Source organism: Ranitomeya imitator, chromosome 7, assembly GCF_032444005.1.
Source record: "Ranitomeya imitator isolate aRanImi1 chromosome 7, aRanImi1.pri, whole genome shotgun sequence".
NCBI classification, from domain to species: Eukaryota; Metazoa; Chordata; class Amphibia; order Anura; family Dendrobatidae; genus Ranitomeya; species Ranitomeya imitator.
The window spans coordinates 139,031,916-139,047,312 of NC_091288.1; the positions used below are offsets into that span (position 1 = coordinate 139,031,916).

At 42.9% G+C, this 15,397-nt stretch overlaps 1 protein-coding gene across 2 annotated transcripts in view; it reads right to left on the reverse strand.

Moving 5' to 3' along the window:
- Positions 1-15,397, reverse strand: part of LOC138644922 (glucose-1-phosphate adenylyltransferase-like) — a 150,787-nt gene that overhangs the window by 118,391 nt on the left and 16,999 nt on the right. For both annotated transcript variants that reach the window (XM_069733852.1, XM_069733850.1), the window contains exon 2: positions 2,843-3,042. In XM_069733852.1, coding sequence (XP_069589953.1) covers positions 2,843-3,042 — 200 coding nt within the window. The remainder of the gene's footprint in view (positions 1-2,842; positions 3,043-15,397) is intronic.

A 15,397-nucleotide genomic window follows, 5' to 3' on the forward strand; every position in this document is an offset into this window, starting at 1 on the left:
ATGCGCTCCAACGCAATTTTCGGAACCAGCAGAGGGAATGCCAGCACCTAGGGGCGGATATTAATAGCCTAGGAAGGGATCATGGTTATTGGTCCCTCCCCCCCGGCTAAAAACATCAGCTCCCAGCCGCCCCAATAAGACACCTATCCATTACTAATCCTATAGTTGTTACATGTTAAATAAAGACACAGCCAGAATAAAGTCTTTTAATGAAATAAAACACAACACAGTTTTTCCATTTTATTGTCACTCCTAATCCATGCAACGCCCTCGATCTCCTGTAAAAAAACAAACAAACAAAAAAAAAAAAAAAAAAACAATATGCCATACCCATCCGTCGCTGTGTCCCATGCAGTAATCCATATCTGGGGTATCAGTTGTTGTGAATTCTGTTGTCGAACTCCCTCCTGTGGTCGTGAATGGTACTTTGGCGAGTTCTGTCTATGGGCTCCCTCTGGTGGCTGTGAGTGAAGCTGCTGCTTCTGAGGTTCCTTACACAGGTGACGTGGTTTATCCTTTGGTTGACGGCTCTATTTAACTCCTCTCAGATCGTTACTCCATGCCAGCTGTCAATGTTTTTGCATTGGTTCAGTTCGCTCCTGGATCTCTCTGGTGACCTGCCTTCTCCTGCTGAAGCTAAGTTCCTGATAGTCATTATTTGTTCATTGTTTTCTTGTCCAGCTGGTTTTCATGATATTGTCTTACTAACTGGAAGCTCTGGGATGCAGAGTGGCCCCTCCGCACCGTGAGTCGGTGCGGAGGTCTTTTTTGCACACTCTACGTGGTCTTTTGTAGGTTTTTGTGCTGATCGCAAAGTTACCTTTTCTATCCTCTGTCTGTTTGGTAGGTCTGGCCTCCCTTTGCTGGGACCTGTTTCATTTCTGCGTTTGTGACTTTCATCTTTGCTCACAGTCAATGTGGGGGGCTTCCTTTGCCTTTGGGGAATTTCTCTGAGGCAAGGTAGGCTTTATTTTCTATCTCTAGGGCTAGATAGTTCTTGAGCTGTGACGAGGCGCCTAGGTCTGGTCAGGAGCGCTCCACGGCTATTTCTAGTGTGTGTGATAGGATTAGGGCTTGCGGTCAGCAGAGCTCCCACATCCCAGAGCTCGTCCTGTATGAGGTTTAACTATCAGGTCATTCCGGGTGCTCCTAACCACCAGGTCATAACAATCAGTATCCATATCAGTCTCACAGCTGACTGCCCTTAGTTGCAGATATATTCAGAGCCATGTGTCTGATCCAGACGTAGTCTGACCCAGGCATCTTTCAAATTACAGATTTCTAGTTACACTACCTTGAATTAGACTAGAATTCTAAAATGCATTTGGCTGCTCACCACCACCCCTCCTATAATATTGTCATCATCTTCATCAACATCTATAAAATCTAATAGAGTTGTCTTCTCTTCACACAGGTATGCTCTGAATATACACATCTTTCCCCGGCTCCTGACTGTGTTTGTGAGTTGCAGTTAAAATCTCTGGTATGCTTTGCTTACCCATCACTTTATGGCCATAATGTATTTCATTCCTTTTGTGCTTTCCATGCATATCTCTGAGTGGTCAGTCTAACCCCTCCCCCTTTTTATGACCCTTGTTTAACTCTGAACATGTAGTCTGGCCACACCCACCCACATCCTCTCACAGCTGACTGCTCTTAGTTGCAGATATATTCAGAGCCATGGATCTGATCCAAGCATCTTTTAAATTCAACATTTTTAACAGATTTCTAATTACACTACCTAGAATTAGACTAGAATTGGAATGGAATAGACTGTAAGGTAAAATAATTGAAAACCACTACAATGTTACAGCTCCTTTTCACTTTCACCCCCATACTTTATTTTTTCCCTATGTCCTGTAATCCCCCCACCTAGTAAGGAAATAGTCATTTTTCCCTCCATCCTCCCCAGCCATCTCACCTCCTCCTCAGAACTATTCCTCTACATACAATCCTTTTTCTCCAGACACACACAGCCACATCATGTCTGATCCTGCTCCCACCTTCTAACGCACTGTCTGCTACTCCTCATTGCTGGCAACGTATCCCCAAATACTGGCCCTCCTCAACACATCCCCACACTCCTTGCCAATCCCCTGCCACAATCCTCTACAGCTGCACTTTCCTATGGCGGATTCCACCTCTCACACCCCTCGCCCCAGCGACAAACGTGGTGGTGGAGTTGCCTTGCTCCTGTCCGATACCTGCTCCTTTGCCCCAATTCCACTACCACCCTCAGCTACTCTTCCCTCGTTTGAGGTGCATTCTGTCCGCAGCTATTCCCCCTCCAACCATTGACGCTTCAACCCCAGCTGCCTCTAAACTTTTAATCGCTCACTGCCTCCCTCAATGTTCGCCAGCGGCCACTCACAAAGATGGTCATACGCTGGACCTTATATTCACCAGCCGCTGTTCCCTTACTAATTTCTCTAACTCACCCCTCCCCCTGTCCGACCACAACCTACTGATTCTCTTCCCTCTCCACAAACTCACTCACCCTTGCAGAAATTTCAAACACCTCAATTTACAGTCACTCTCTGAGCCCTTTCTCCCTCTTACAGACATAGCTTCCCTTCATGACACAGATGCGGCTGCCACTGACCAACTGGGTCCATCTTGCCGTAGTGAAGAGAGGATAACATACTCATCATTATCAAAGACATGGTGGCTGGGCACCTGCCATAAGCTGGGTGCAGGATTCCAGCCTTTCCAGCTCCATCTGCTGAACTGGGTTTAGCCAACTAGTTGAAGATTTACAATCATGTTTTATAGTTACGGTTGATGGTGGTCTATAGCTATATGCACATACATACAATTGATTATTTGGAAAAGAAACACTTACAACAATGAAAACATCTTTAGGGTCCTGTCCAGATTTTAAAGCTTCCATCCAATAAGAGATTAAAGGAAAACCTCGAATTGGCAGTAATGCTTTGGGTGTTCCCATGAGATTTTGCATTTTCTGATCATTTACACTTTGTAGATCTTTAAGAAGTCTTGTTCCGTAACCAGCTGCCAAGATTACCGCTTTCATTTTTAATCCTAAAAAAAAAAAAAGGTATTTATAAACACACAGGTGCACACATTTTTATTACATTTTCCTTTTAATGCCACAAATATAGGGTATATATATTGATTAGCCATTGTGTTTTGGCATTGCCATTTACAAAATGTATCATCCTGTTTCTTTGTTTTTTTTTTTTGTTTTTTTTACTGCTTACTGTGCGATAAAAAAATCCAGGTAACTATTTTCTACAGCAGGATAAAAGCAGCAATACGAAATGTGGATTTTTTTTATTGCACAACTGAACATATCCTTTTAGATTTTTCTGTTGGCACAACTGAAAAAGGGATTTTTTTTTTAAGGAGATCAGTTAATTCCTATAATACAATTTTGAAGTACATATAATTTATTCAATAAATTGTATCTTCTAACTTGTAAACCCTTTAAGACCAAGACATCTTTTGCTTGTTTTTTTGCACTTTAGTTTTCTCCTCACCTTCTTCCAAGAACTAAAACATTTATTTTTATTCTTGCATCAACAAAGTCATATCAAAGCTTGTTTTTTTTTTGCAGAATGTTTTCAATGACACTATTTATTTTTATCATTTAATATAGAAAGATGTGGAAAATCAAATAATAATAATAATAATAATAATAATAATAATAATAATAATAATAATAATAATAATAATAATAAAAAAAAAAAAAAAATCAGTGGAATGAAATTCCAGCATGGTCACCTTGACTTGTTTTGTACTGCTTTCTTTGTGCTGTAAAAATGATTCTTTCAGGTCAGAACAATAACAAATTTGTATACATTTACTTTAATAATTAAAAAGATTACAATTTTTCCCATCAAAGTTTTTAAGTTACAGTTGACAGGAACCCAATCTTTTATTACAATGGAAATGTTTTTCCTTAGTGAGCAGTCATTTTCATTATCAGAGTAAATATGACGCTTTAATCACTTTTAATTGCACTTTTAATGTTTAATGACAGAAAAACCCACAATGGTCACATAAATAACATGAATCTGACAAAAATAATAAATAAAAGATGTATGAAAATGAACACATTGCTTTTCAACCATAGTTCCAAAGAAATGATGGTACCCCTGAAAATAAAGTGAAAAAATGGACATGTTAAATCAAGGTATGTCAACTAACTAACATCACAAGTGTCTACAATCTTGGAATCAGTGAGTGGGCCTGTATATAGGGCTACAGATACTCACTGTGCTGTTTGGTAACATGGTGTGTATCACACGCAACATGGACCAGAGGAAGCAAAGGAAAGAGTTGTCTCAGGAGATTAGAAAGAAAATTATAGACAAACATGTTCAAAAGGCAAAAGATGCGAGACCATCTCCAAGCAGCTTGATGTTTCTGTGACTACAGATGCACATATTATTTATGTGAATACTTTTCTGCCCAATGATGACAGAAGTATTCTAGGAGTGATACCTTTATTGGCTAACCAGAAAATATTATGTTTGCAAGCTTTCAGAGCACAGAGGCTCCTTCTTCAGGCAAGATTACAAATAGATTAATAAGAAAAAGCACAACATTTAAAGAATAGTACAGCAGGACATTTGTTCAGGGGGGTGGGACATGTGATGCCTTCTAAAGATAAGCCAAGGAAATCAAATTAGGCATTTTGTTACAAATGGAGAGGCAGTGGGAATGATGTTCTTAGTTATCTGGAGTATGTCAGGTGGAGGTGTGAATTGTATCCATGTAGCCACTCATAAATCCAGGTGTTTAATTGAGTCCTAGTGTCAACGAACTGAACATCTTTATCAGTTTGTATTCCCAAATTTTTCTTTCCCTGGCATCCTTAAAATGACCTTTTAGTATTAAGAATTTAAATGTCACTGTATTCAGGTCCAGAGAAATGTTTTCCCACAGGTGTGTCCACTTCATTCCTGATTGTGTGTCTGTGTAGATTCATCCTTGTTTGTAGTTTTTGCATGGTTTCCCCAATATAGATACCTCCAAGGCACCTCGTGCATTGTATCATGTACACCATGTTAGAGGATTACATGAAACGGAACCCATGACCTTGTAGTCCTGATTTGTGTTTGGTACACGGACTACATTTGTTGGTAATATGTGGGTACACGTTTTGCATTTTTTATTGTTACAGGGGAATGTGCCAGTCACTGATGGTGACGAGAGGACACTTCTGACAAGCAGATTCCTTAAGTTAGGGGGCTGTTTGTAGGAGAGAAGTGGTAGTTCTGGGAATATGTGTTGGAGATCAGCACCAATTTTCCTTAGGATGCTCATGTGGGGGTTGTATGTGACCACAAGGGGTACTCTGTTGTTATCCTCGCCCAGTTTGTAATCCAGGAGGCTGCTGCTTGGGATCCTTGTAGCTCTGTGGATCTACTCATCTATTACTGGATGGTATCATTGTTGTAGGAATGTATTCCTTAGTGATCGCAGCTGTAGTTCCCTGTCTTTACTGTCTGAACAGATCCGATTATTCCTCAGAGCTTGACTGCATATGATGGATTTTTTTTGTGTGTCTTGGATGAAAGCTGTTCCATCTAAGATAAGCCGGACATTCTGTGGGCTTATGGTAATGGATGTTTGTATGGCATTGTCCTTGATGTATATGATCATGTCCAGAAAATGTATTTGGGTCTTTGAAAAGTTGAGGGTGAGCTTGATGGTTGGGTGGTACTTGAAGTTATTGTGGAAGGTGAGAAGATCATCTTTCGAGCCTGTCCATATAATTAGCAGATCATCAATGTAGCGGACGTATGCAAGAGGTTTGACAGGGCAAGATGACAAAAATTCTTCCTCCAGTTTCGCCATAAATAAAGTTAGCATATTGTGGGGATATTTTGCTTCCCATGGCGCTGCCCATACACTGTTGGTATAAATTGTTCCCAAAAGAAAAATAGTTGTGATGGAGCACAAACCTGATAAATTGCAGTGTTGGTTCTGTGGCTAGATTGTTCTTTTGAAAGAAATATTTGCATGAAGCAATTCCATCCTCAAAAGGAATGTTGGAATAGAGACTCTACATCCATGGTGGATAGTAGCGCGTCCTCTGGAAGTGGGCCCAGCACTGATAATTTGCAAAGAATATCCGTGGTGTCCTGGATATAGCTGGGTGTGCGCCTCCCCAAGGGTTTCAGAATGTTCTCCACCCAGCGTGAGATATTCTCAGTTAGAGGCCCAATACCAGAGATGATTGGCCTCCCAGGATTACCTTCTTTATGTATTTTAGGCAACATGTAGAAGTTACCTGTTTGGGGATTGTCTTGTATTAATTCCAGCATTGAGGATGAAGTGGAATCAAATCCATTGATGATATGTGTTGGTTCCTCTGTGTGTTTTTTGGTTGGATCTCCCTGAAGTGAAGTGTAGTATTTTATATCCAATTCCATGGATATTTTATATCCATTCCTGGATGTAATCTGTCAGGTTCATTATCACTACAGCTCCTCCTTTGTCTGCTGGTTTGATTATCATATTGTTATTGTCTCTTAAGGATTGTATGGCTTTCTTCCCTCCATAGTGATATTTTGTGGCACTTTACGGTGTGTCCAAAATGTCAAAGTTAACTTTTTTACAGAAACAGTCAATGTAGTGATCCAAACAAGGATGAATCTACACAGACACCTGTGGGAAAACATTTCTCTGGACCGGAACATAGTATGACAGATTTAAAAGTCTTAATACTAAAAGGTCATTTTAAGGATGACAGGGAAACAAAAATTTTGGAATTCAAACTAAGGAAAATGTTCAATTCGTTGACACTAGGACTCAATTTAAGGGTACCGTCACACAGTGGCATTTTGATCGCTACGACGGCACGATTCGTGACGTTCGAGCGATATATCCGTGACGTTCCAGCGATCTCGCTGTGTCTGACACGCTCCTGCGATCAGGGACCCCGCTGAGAATCGTACGTGGTAGCAGATCGTTTGAAACTTTCTTTCGTCGTCTAGTGTCCCGCTGTGGCGGCATGATTGCCTGGTGTAACAAAGGTGTGCACGATATTGTATACGATGTGCGCATAGTAACCAACGGCTTCTACATCGCACATACGTCATGAATTTATCGCTCCAGCGTCGTACATTGCAAAGTGTGACAGCAGTCTACGACGCTGGAGCGATATTGTTACGAATCGTGCCGTCGTAGCGATCAAAATGCCAATGTGTGACAGTACCCTAACACCTGGATTTAGGAGATACTACATGGATACAATTCACACCTCCACCAGATGGATTCCAGATAACTAAGAACATCATCTGTTATGACCTGGTGGTCAGGACAATAATGGACCTGGTGGTTAAGAGCACACGGAATGACCTGATAGTTACTGATAATATAGGACGAGCTCTGAGACGTGGGAACTCTGCTGACCGCAATCCCTAATCCTATCACACACACTAGAAATAGCCGTGGATTGCGCCTAACGCTCCCTATGCAACTCGACACAGCCTAAGGAACTAGCTAGCCCTAAAGATAGAAAAATGAAGCCTACCTTGCCTCAGAGAAATTCCCCAAAGGAAAAGGTATCCCCCCACATATAATGACTGTGAGTAAAGATGAAAATTACAAACACAGAGATGAAATAGATTTAGCAAAGTGAGGCCCGACTTACTGAACAGACAGAGGATAGGAAAGGTAGCTTTGCGGTCAGCACAAAAAAACTACAAAAAGACCACGCAGAGGGCGCAAAAAGACCCTCCGCACCGACTCACGGTGCGGAGGCGCTCCCTCTGCGTCCCAGAGCTTCCAGCAAGCAAGACAACAATACGAATTGCAAGCTGGACAGAAAAATAGCAAACCAGAGAAAAACAAGCAGGAACTTAGCTTCTGCTGGGAAGACAGGTCACAAGAACGATCCAGGAGTGAACTAGACCAATACTGGAACATTGACAGGTGGCAAGGAGTTAAATAGAGCAGCCAGCTATTGAATTAACCTCGTCACCTGTGGAAGGAACCTCAGAAGCCGCAGCCCCACTCACCACCACCAGAGGAAGCCCATGGACAGAACCAGCCGAAGTACCATTCATGACCACAGGAGGGAGCTTGACAACAGAATTCACAACAATCATCATTCCCACTGCCTCTCCATTTGTAACAAAATGCCTAATTTGATTTCCTTGGCTTATCTTTAGAAGGCATCACACGTCCCACCCCCTGAACAAATGTCCTGCTGTAGTATTCTTTAAATGTTGTGCTTTTTTCTTATTAATCTATTTGTAATCTTGCCTGAAGAAGGAGCCATTGTGCTCTGAAAGCTTGCCAACATATTTTCCGGTTAGCCATCATTGGGCAGAAAAGTATTCACGTTGATTTTTCTGGCTAACACGGTACCACAATACAATTTGTTATTGTACATCACATATTATTTAGAAATTGAAGATCCATGGGACTGTAGCCAACCTCCCTGGACGTGGCTGCTGGAGGACAATTGATGACAAATCAAAGAGACGGATAATACGTATGGTAACAAAAGAATCCAGAAAAATGTCTAAGCAGATTAAAAAGGTGAACTTCAAGCTCAAGGAATATCAGTGTCAGATCGCACCATCCGTCGTATGAGGCAAAGTGGACTTCATGGAAGATGACAAAGGAGGACAATATTGTTGCAAAAAAAAAAAAAAAAAAAATCATAAAAAAGCCAGACTGGAGTTTGCCAAACTACATGTTGACAAGACACAAAGCTTCTGGGAGCATGTTCTATGGACAGATGAGACAGGCTCTGTTATGTTCTGGGGCTGCATTGATGCATCTGGCACAGGGTGTCCAGAATCTGTGCAGAGTACAAATGAAATATCAAGACTTTCAAGGAATTCTAGAGAGAAATGTGCTGCCCAGTGTCAGAAAGCATGCTCGCAGGTTATGGGTCTTGCAACAGGATAATGACCCAAAACACAGCTAAAAACAACCAAGAATGGCTAAGAGGAAAACATTGGACTATTCTGAAGTGGCCTTCTATAAGCCCTGACCTAAATCCTATTGAGCATCTTTGGAAAGAGCTGAAACATGCCATCTGGAAAAGGCAACCTTCAAACGCGAAACAGCTGGAGCAGTTTGCTCTTGAGGAGTGGTGTCAAGAAGTACAGAAGTCTAATTGACAGTTACAGGAATTGTTTAATTGCAGCGATTGCCTCAATGTTCTGCAACAAAATATTAAGTTAAGGGTACCATCATTTCTGTCCAGGCCTATTTCATGAGTTTTTTTTTTGTTTGTTTTTTTAATTCTGTGGAAGCATGGTTGAAAAGCAACGTCTGACTTTCATTTGTTCCTTTTCATAGATTTTTTATTTAATTATTACTTTTGCCAGATTCAAGTTATTTATGTGACCATTGTGGGGTTTTCTGTCATTAAACAAGGGGCACCAACAATTTTGACCATATATATCGCTTTGCGGGCGCAGCTCCTGCAGTGCATGTCATGAAGGTGTTAATTATTCAACATCTCATTACAATGTTTGGTTCTGCAGATCAGGACCTTTTAATCCCTTTTTAGAGGGTTTTCAAAAGTATTCACTGAGTGCCAAAATGGTAATTTGAACAGCCTCTAAGCTGTGCAGCATATAAGACATATCTGGATGGTGGGAGTGGTGAGTGTTATAATGAAAGAGAACAATCCCGTCAGCGGATATTCCGGAATGTCCAGGCAAATTGCAAAAGTCTTGAAATAAAGAGACAACACTGTAAATATTCAGACTTTGCATAAACTTTATGTATTTGTCAATAAAAGTGTAAAAACGTATGAAATGCTCCAAAAACACTGAAGCGGCAAACTCTGAAAACCAAAATTTGTGTCACTATGTCAGCATTCTTGGAAATTCTCCCCGTTTTTCAATACACTGAATGTTGCAATGAATTGTGTCATTCAAAAGCAAAACTCCTCCAGCAAAACAACTCTTCCTACGGCCATGTCAATAGAATAAAAAAGGCTTGGCAGAAGGTAGAAAAAGTGGTAAAAATAGGGCAAAGACAAAAATTAGTTGTGAAGGGAAGGAGTTAAAGGGTCAATATTGACTTTTAAGATTGCTACCTACAATAGCTGATATTAGCATTCCAGTCTTTTCTCTCTGAAGGGCTAATTTCTTATATTAATCTCTGGTGGAACATTGCAAGGCCTTATGTCTCCGTAAGCCACCTTGGTACTCTGCACAAAGAGAATGTACCCCTTGTTCTTTCCCTTAGGGTGTTCACTGTTCAGTATGCATTGATGCCTGAACATTTTGCAAACTTTTCAGCATTTTTTCCATTCATGAATCCACAGCCAGACAGATTGTGTGAAAATGGATGAAATTCAAAACCCTTCTTACCCTCCTGGGAGTAGTTGACCAACAAAGACCATTCTAAGAAAAGGCATTTACTAGTCTATGAGGTCAAAAAGGAACCCAATTTAACTGCTGAGCAACTAAAGGCCTCTCACATTATATAATTTTAAGGTTCAAGAGACCACCTAGGACACTGAATGACAATGGTGTGCATGCCAGGATTGCAAGATGAAAGCTACTGCTCCAAAAAGAACATTGCTTTGTCTGCAGTTTGCTAAAGATCACCTGGACAAGACAGAAGGCTATTAAATGTGTTTTGTGGTTTAAAGAGGACCTTTAACCAGTTTAAGTATATTAAAATGTTCACATAATGGAAGGATTGCTGCAAAGCTGAATAAACAGTTTATTTTGTCATTTCTGATCTGTTGCCGAGATAATAGGTTAAGTGTAGCTTATAACTTATGTTATGTCAAAGTGAGCAACAACGGGGGCGTGTCCTAACTGGCCATGTGAGCGGATGCACAGAAGAGCGCTCCAGCTACTGTCCTTGGAAAAAAAACCTGAGCAGATGCCTCTGACCGGGCTTTTTTTGCTGCTTACCGGCTGGCTGACGGTCTGGGGAGCAAAGCGGTGCTGAGCGGTTGATCAGACACCGGAGGAAATGACCAGACTGCAGCAGAAAGATGCTGGAGCCGGCGATGCAACCGAGCCAGCCAAGATGGGGCCGAGGCCAGAGAAGATGTGGACAAAGCCAATGAGGCATGTCAGAGGCGCATGGAGGTGGCGGCGAAGCTTCAGCAGTTTGCGGAGCAGCGGAGGTGGCAGAGAAGGTAACCAGAGCTGGAGCGGATATGGAGGAGGATGTGATCCCAGCAGGAGAGCAAGAGGTACAGAAGGGGAGGGAGGAAAGCAGCATGGCGGAGGCAATAGGGGGACAAGAAGATATGACACCGGGAGCTGAGCCGACCCTTAGGGATGTTTTTGTACTGGTCTCCTCATGCAAACAGTCCCTGAATACCCTAACCCTCCAGATGCAGGAGGTTAAAGGGGAAACAGCACAGATAAATGCAGCACTGCAAAAGATGGACAGATGCATGGGGGTGGTGGAGGAGAGGGTGAGCACTGCAGAAGATCATATAGTAAAGCTGCAAAAGGCGGAGAAAAAGTTTGCTCAGGCGATATCAGAGCTGGCCGCCAAAAACGAGGATCTGGAAAACAGGTCCAGAAGGAATAATATACGTATAGTGGGTCTTCCGGAAAAAACTGAGGGGAGAAACCCACTGAGTTTATTGAAAGCTGGGTGATGGAGAAAATTGGTCCCGCCGAAGCCCTAGGAGAGAATCCCCGTACCATGCTTGCCAAAATACTGAACTACAGAGAAAGGGACATTATCCTTCGGAAGGCTAGAGAAATGGAGGATCTGACGGCTGGAGGTCAAAGAATTGCTATCTATCCAGACTATTCTGCTGCGGTTCAGATACAACGGATGAAGTTCACCGGTGTCAAGAGACGACTGAGGGAACTGGGAGTGCAATACTCATATGCTGTTACCTGCAAAATTAAGAGTGGTGGCTTTTTCTGACACCAGAGGACGCTACCCAGTGGATAGACACCAATGCTAAACAACTCAAGGAAAAAGGAGACTGAACTTCTGGGGAGATATGGATGGGAGATATTTTGCTGTCGCTGGAGAAGGGATCTGTGTTTTAATAGCATAATTGCTAAAGGGATGGGCAACTGTTGAGGGCTGAGCTGGGCCATATTGAGTGCATGGCCAGAGGGTGCAGTAATGGTTAATATGTACGGGGGAGAAGGGTTACGCGGTGTACTGTAAGTTTTATTTGTTGTTTCTCTCCATGTTCATACGCATTGAAATGTTTTGTTTAAAGAACTGTAAGAAATTCTGTTTTTTACGGTAGCGGGAGGCGAGTGGAGCGGGTAAAGCAAGGGAGAGTGTTCTTGATAAGAGGCAGAATGTGTAGTATTGGGAGGGTTAGGAGGGGGGGGGGGGGGGGGGGAGTTGGGTTTTGGTAGGGGGGGGGTGGGGGGAGGTTAGACAGCTCATACTTGGGAGTAAAGATACTATGAAGGATAATGAGTCACATGATGGGGGGCCGCATCAAGATACTGAGCTGGAATGTAAGAGGCCTTGCGGATAAGTCTAGGCGAGCGGCCAGTCTGCAGTATGTTTGAGATCAAACGGCTTCAATGATATGCTTACTGGAGACACATTTGGTGCGGGAGAGGGTGAATGTACTAAATAGGCGATGGATACAGAGGGCATACCATTCTACCTTCTCTACGTATTCAAGGGGTGTGTCAGTGCTGGTACCCGTGGGAGTGCATTATGAAGAGGTGAAGATACATGTGGATGTGGATGTGGATGGTCAATACGTGGTGCTAGAATGTAAAATAAAAATGGAGTGTTGATGTGTATAGCGGCAATGTAGCAATGTATATTCCGCCTCCTTAATCAAGTAAGAAAATTAGAGAAGTGTTGGAGCGGGTGGAACGATGGTGCCCGATACCATTTCTAATTATTGGTGATTTTAACAATATATGCGATGACTTTTGGGACAAAAATAAAAACTTCCAGAATAGGACGGGGGATGGTGGGGGGGGGGGGGCACATTACTATGTTTGGTACCTATGTTCGTGAAATAGGTATGATTGACCCATGGAGAGTTAGACATGCTGGGGAGATGGGGTATTCATGCTACTCACCGGCCCATAGTACTCTATCCAGAATTGATATGGCTCTAGGTAATCGTCTGTTGGACACGATGGTGGGAGGTGTGCGGTACTTACCAAGGGCCCTCTCAGACCATAGTCCAATTGAGGTAGAGTTTCGATTGCTGGGGACACAGGCCGTGAGCAGGAGAGAGTGGAAGATTCACCCTAACTGGTTGCACAGTATAGATTTAGATAATATAAAACAGGAGGTGGCGAAATTCTTTGTGCTGAACGATGGGAGTACAGATGCTCTTACTGTATGGGAAGCCATGAAGGCGTACTTAAGAGGGCTGTTTAGAGATATTAGTAGATGTAAGCGGAAGACGAGGGAGGCAGAGAAGGCAGCGGCTGATGAGCTGAGGGCAGCGGAAGACGAGATGGTAATAATGGGAACTCCTGAGGCTGGGAACAGATTAAAAGCAGCGCAAAATCATATGGAGACAATTCTGTTGGGAAAAGCTGAAAGGAAACGGGAATTTCAGAGGCCGACTTATTATCAGGAGGGAGAGACAGTTGCTCACATGCAGTCGCTGGTGGTTTCTGCCCAAAGAAGTACTTCGTTTGTCAATTCGCTGGTTTCTGGGAGTGGTACTAGAGTCTCCGAAACCTCTGAGATTTTGAAGGTCTTCGCGGACTTTTACGCGGGCCTATATTCCTCTCAGGTGGATGCATCGGCGGGAGACACAGTGGCTTTCCTGGAGGGACTGGGGCTGCCGAGATTGAGTGAGACAGATAGAGCAGGCTTGGAGGCTCCTATCACTGAAGAGGAACTGGGTCGGGCACTACAGTCTATGGCTAATGGGAAGGCGCCTGGAGTGGATGGGTTACCCACTGAAAGTTATAAAAATATGGGGGAGGTGTTAGTTCCTAGATTAAAGGCGGTTCTAGATAAGGCTAAGTGTAGAGGGTATCTGCCAGCTTCCATGTGAGAAGCCATAATAGTGGTACTTCCAAAGGAGGATAAAGATTTGGGGAAACCTGAGTCATATTGGCCAATTTTTTTGCTCACTATGGCTGTCAAGCTTCTGGCCAAGGTGTTAGCGACCCGTTTGTCGAGTGTTATCACTAATCTGGTGCACCCAGATCAGTCTAGCTTTATGCCTGACAGATCTACAGCGGTCAACCTGCAGAGGCTGTGTATGAATTTGCAGCTTAAGTCTGACAACTGTGATCAGAGAGTTATCGCATCCTTAGATGCCCATAAGGCATTCGATTGTGTAGAATGGGGATATCTCTAGCAGGTGCTGAAGTGCATGGGCTTTGGCTCGCAGTTTGTGTCCTGGATTCAGCTGCTGTATTCGAGGCCGGTGGCTAGAGTCAGAGTGAATGGGGAGTTATCTCATTCTATAAAACTAGCTAGAGGAACAAGGCAGGGATGTCCGCTCTCTCCCCTTTTGTTTGCTCTGGCTGTGGAACCATTGGCTGTCAAAATTCGACAGTCTGATGAGGTGTCTGGGTTTAAATGTGGGATAATTGAAGTGAAGATAGCGCTATATGCGGACGATATTCTACTATTTCTGGCTGACCTGGCCGCTTCCTTGGGGGGGTGCCATTGGGCTTATTGAAAGATTTGGCTCTGTCAGGACTGACGATAAATTGGAGTAAGTCAATTCTGTTTAAAGTGGATGACGTGGGAGAGGATGGGAGTGAGCTTCTGGAGGATGGGCGACTTAAGGTGGTAAATCAATTTAAATACTTGGGGATATGGATTTCTGTACCAGTCACGGACTTCCTACATAGGAATCTGACTCCGGTTTTAGGTGTACTTAAGGCAAAAGTGGATGCTTGGATTAAGTTAGATTTATCTGTGGTGGGCAGGGTTAATCTCATCAAAATGATTGATGCCTAAAATACTATATGTTCTTCACAATGCGCCAGTTTGGATACCGCGCGGGAAATTTCGGCAGATTAACTCCCTGTTCAGGAGTCTGGTATGGGGGAGACAATATCCACGTATCAGGCTGGAGACGCTTCAGCGACCCAAGGAAGATGGTGGTTTGGCTCTGCCCAACCCTGAAGTATATTTTCTTGCTACACAGAGTCAGCATTTAAAGGGATGGGCGATTGAGGTGTCGTCCAGTGCGGTACAGCATTTGATGGAAACGGTAACGAAAAGATGTCCAGTAATACAGTCTCTGGAAGATGGTTCCCTGGGGGCATTGGGGAAATTGTATCCAACTATATTTTTCATAAGTAAGCTGTGGAGCAGATTTAAACAAATTAAACAAATTCGTGGGGTTACGTGTTTGATTAGGTTCTCACCGTTATGGCATAACAATAATTTACCGGAGTTTGTGGCACTGAGGGTATTACCAGAGTGGCAGGCCAAGGGAATTCATTACGTGTATCAGATAATTGAACAGTGAGAGTTGAAATCCTTTTCCCAATTGCAG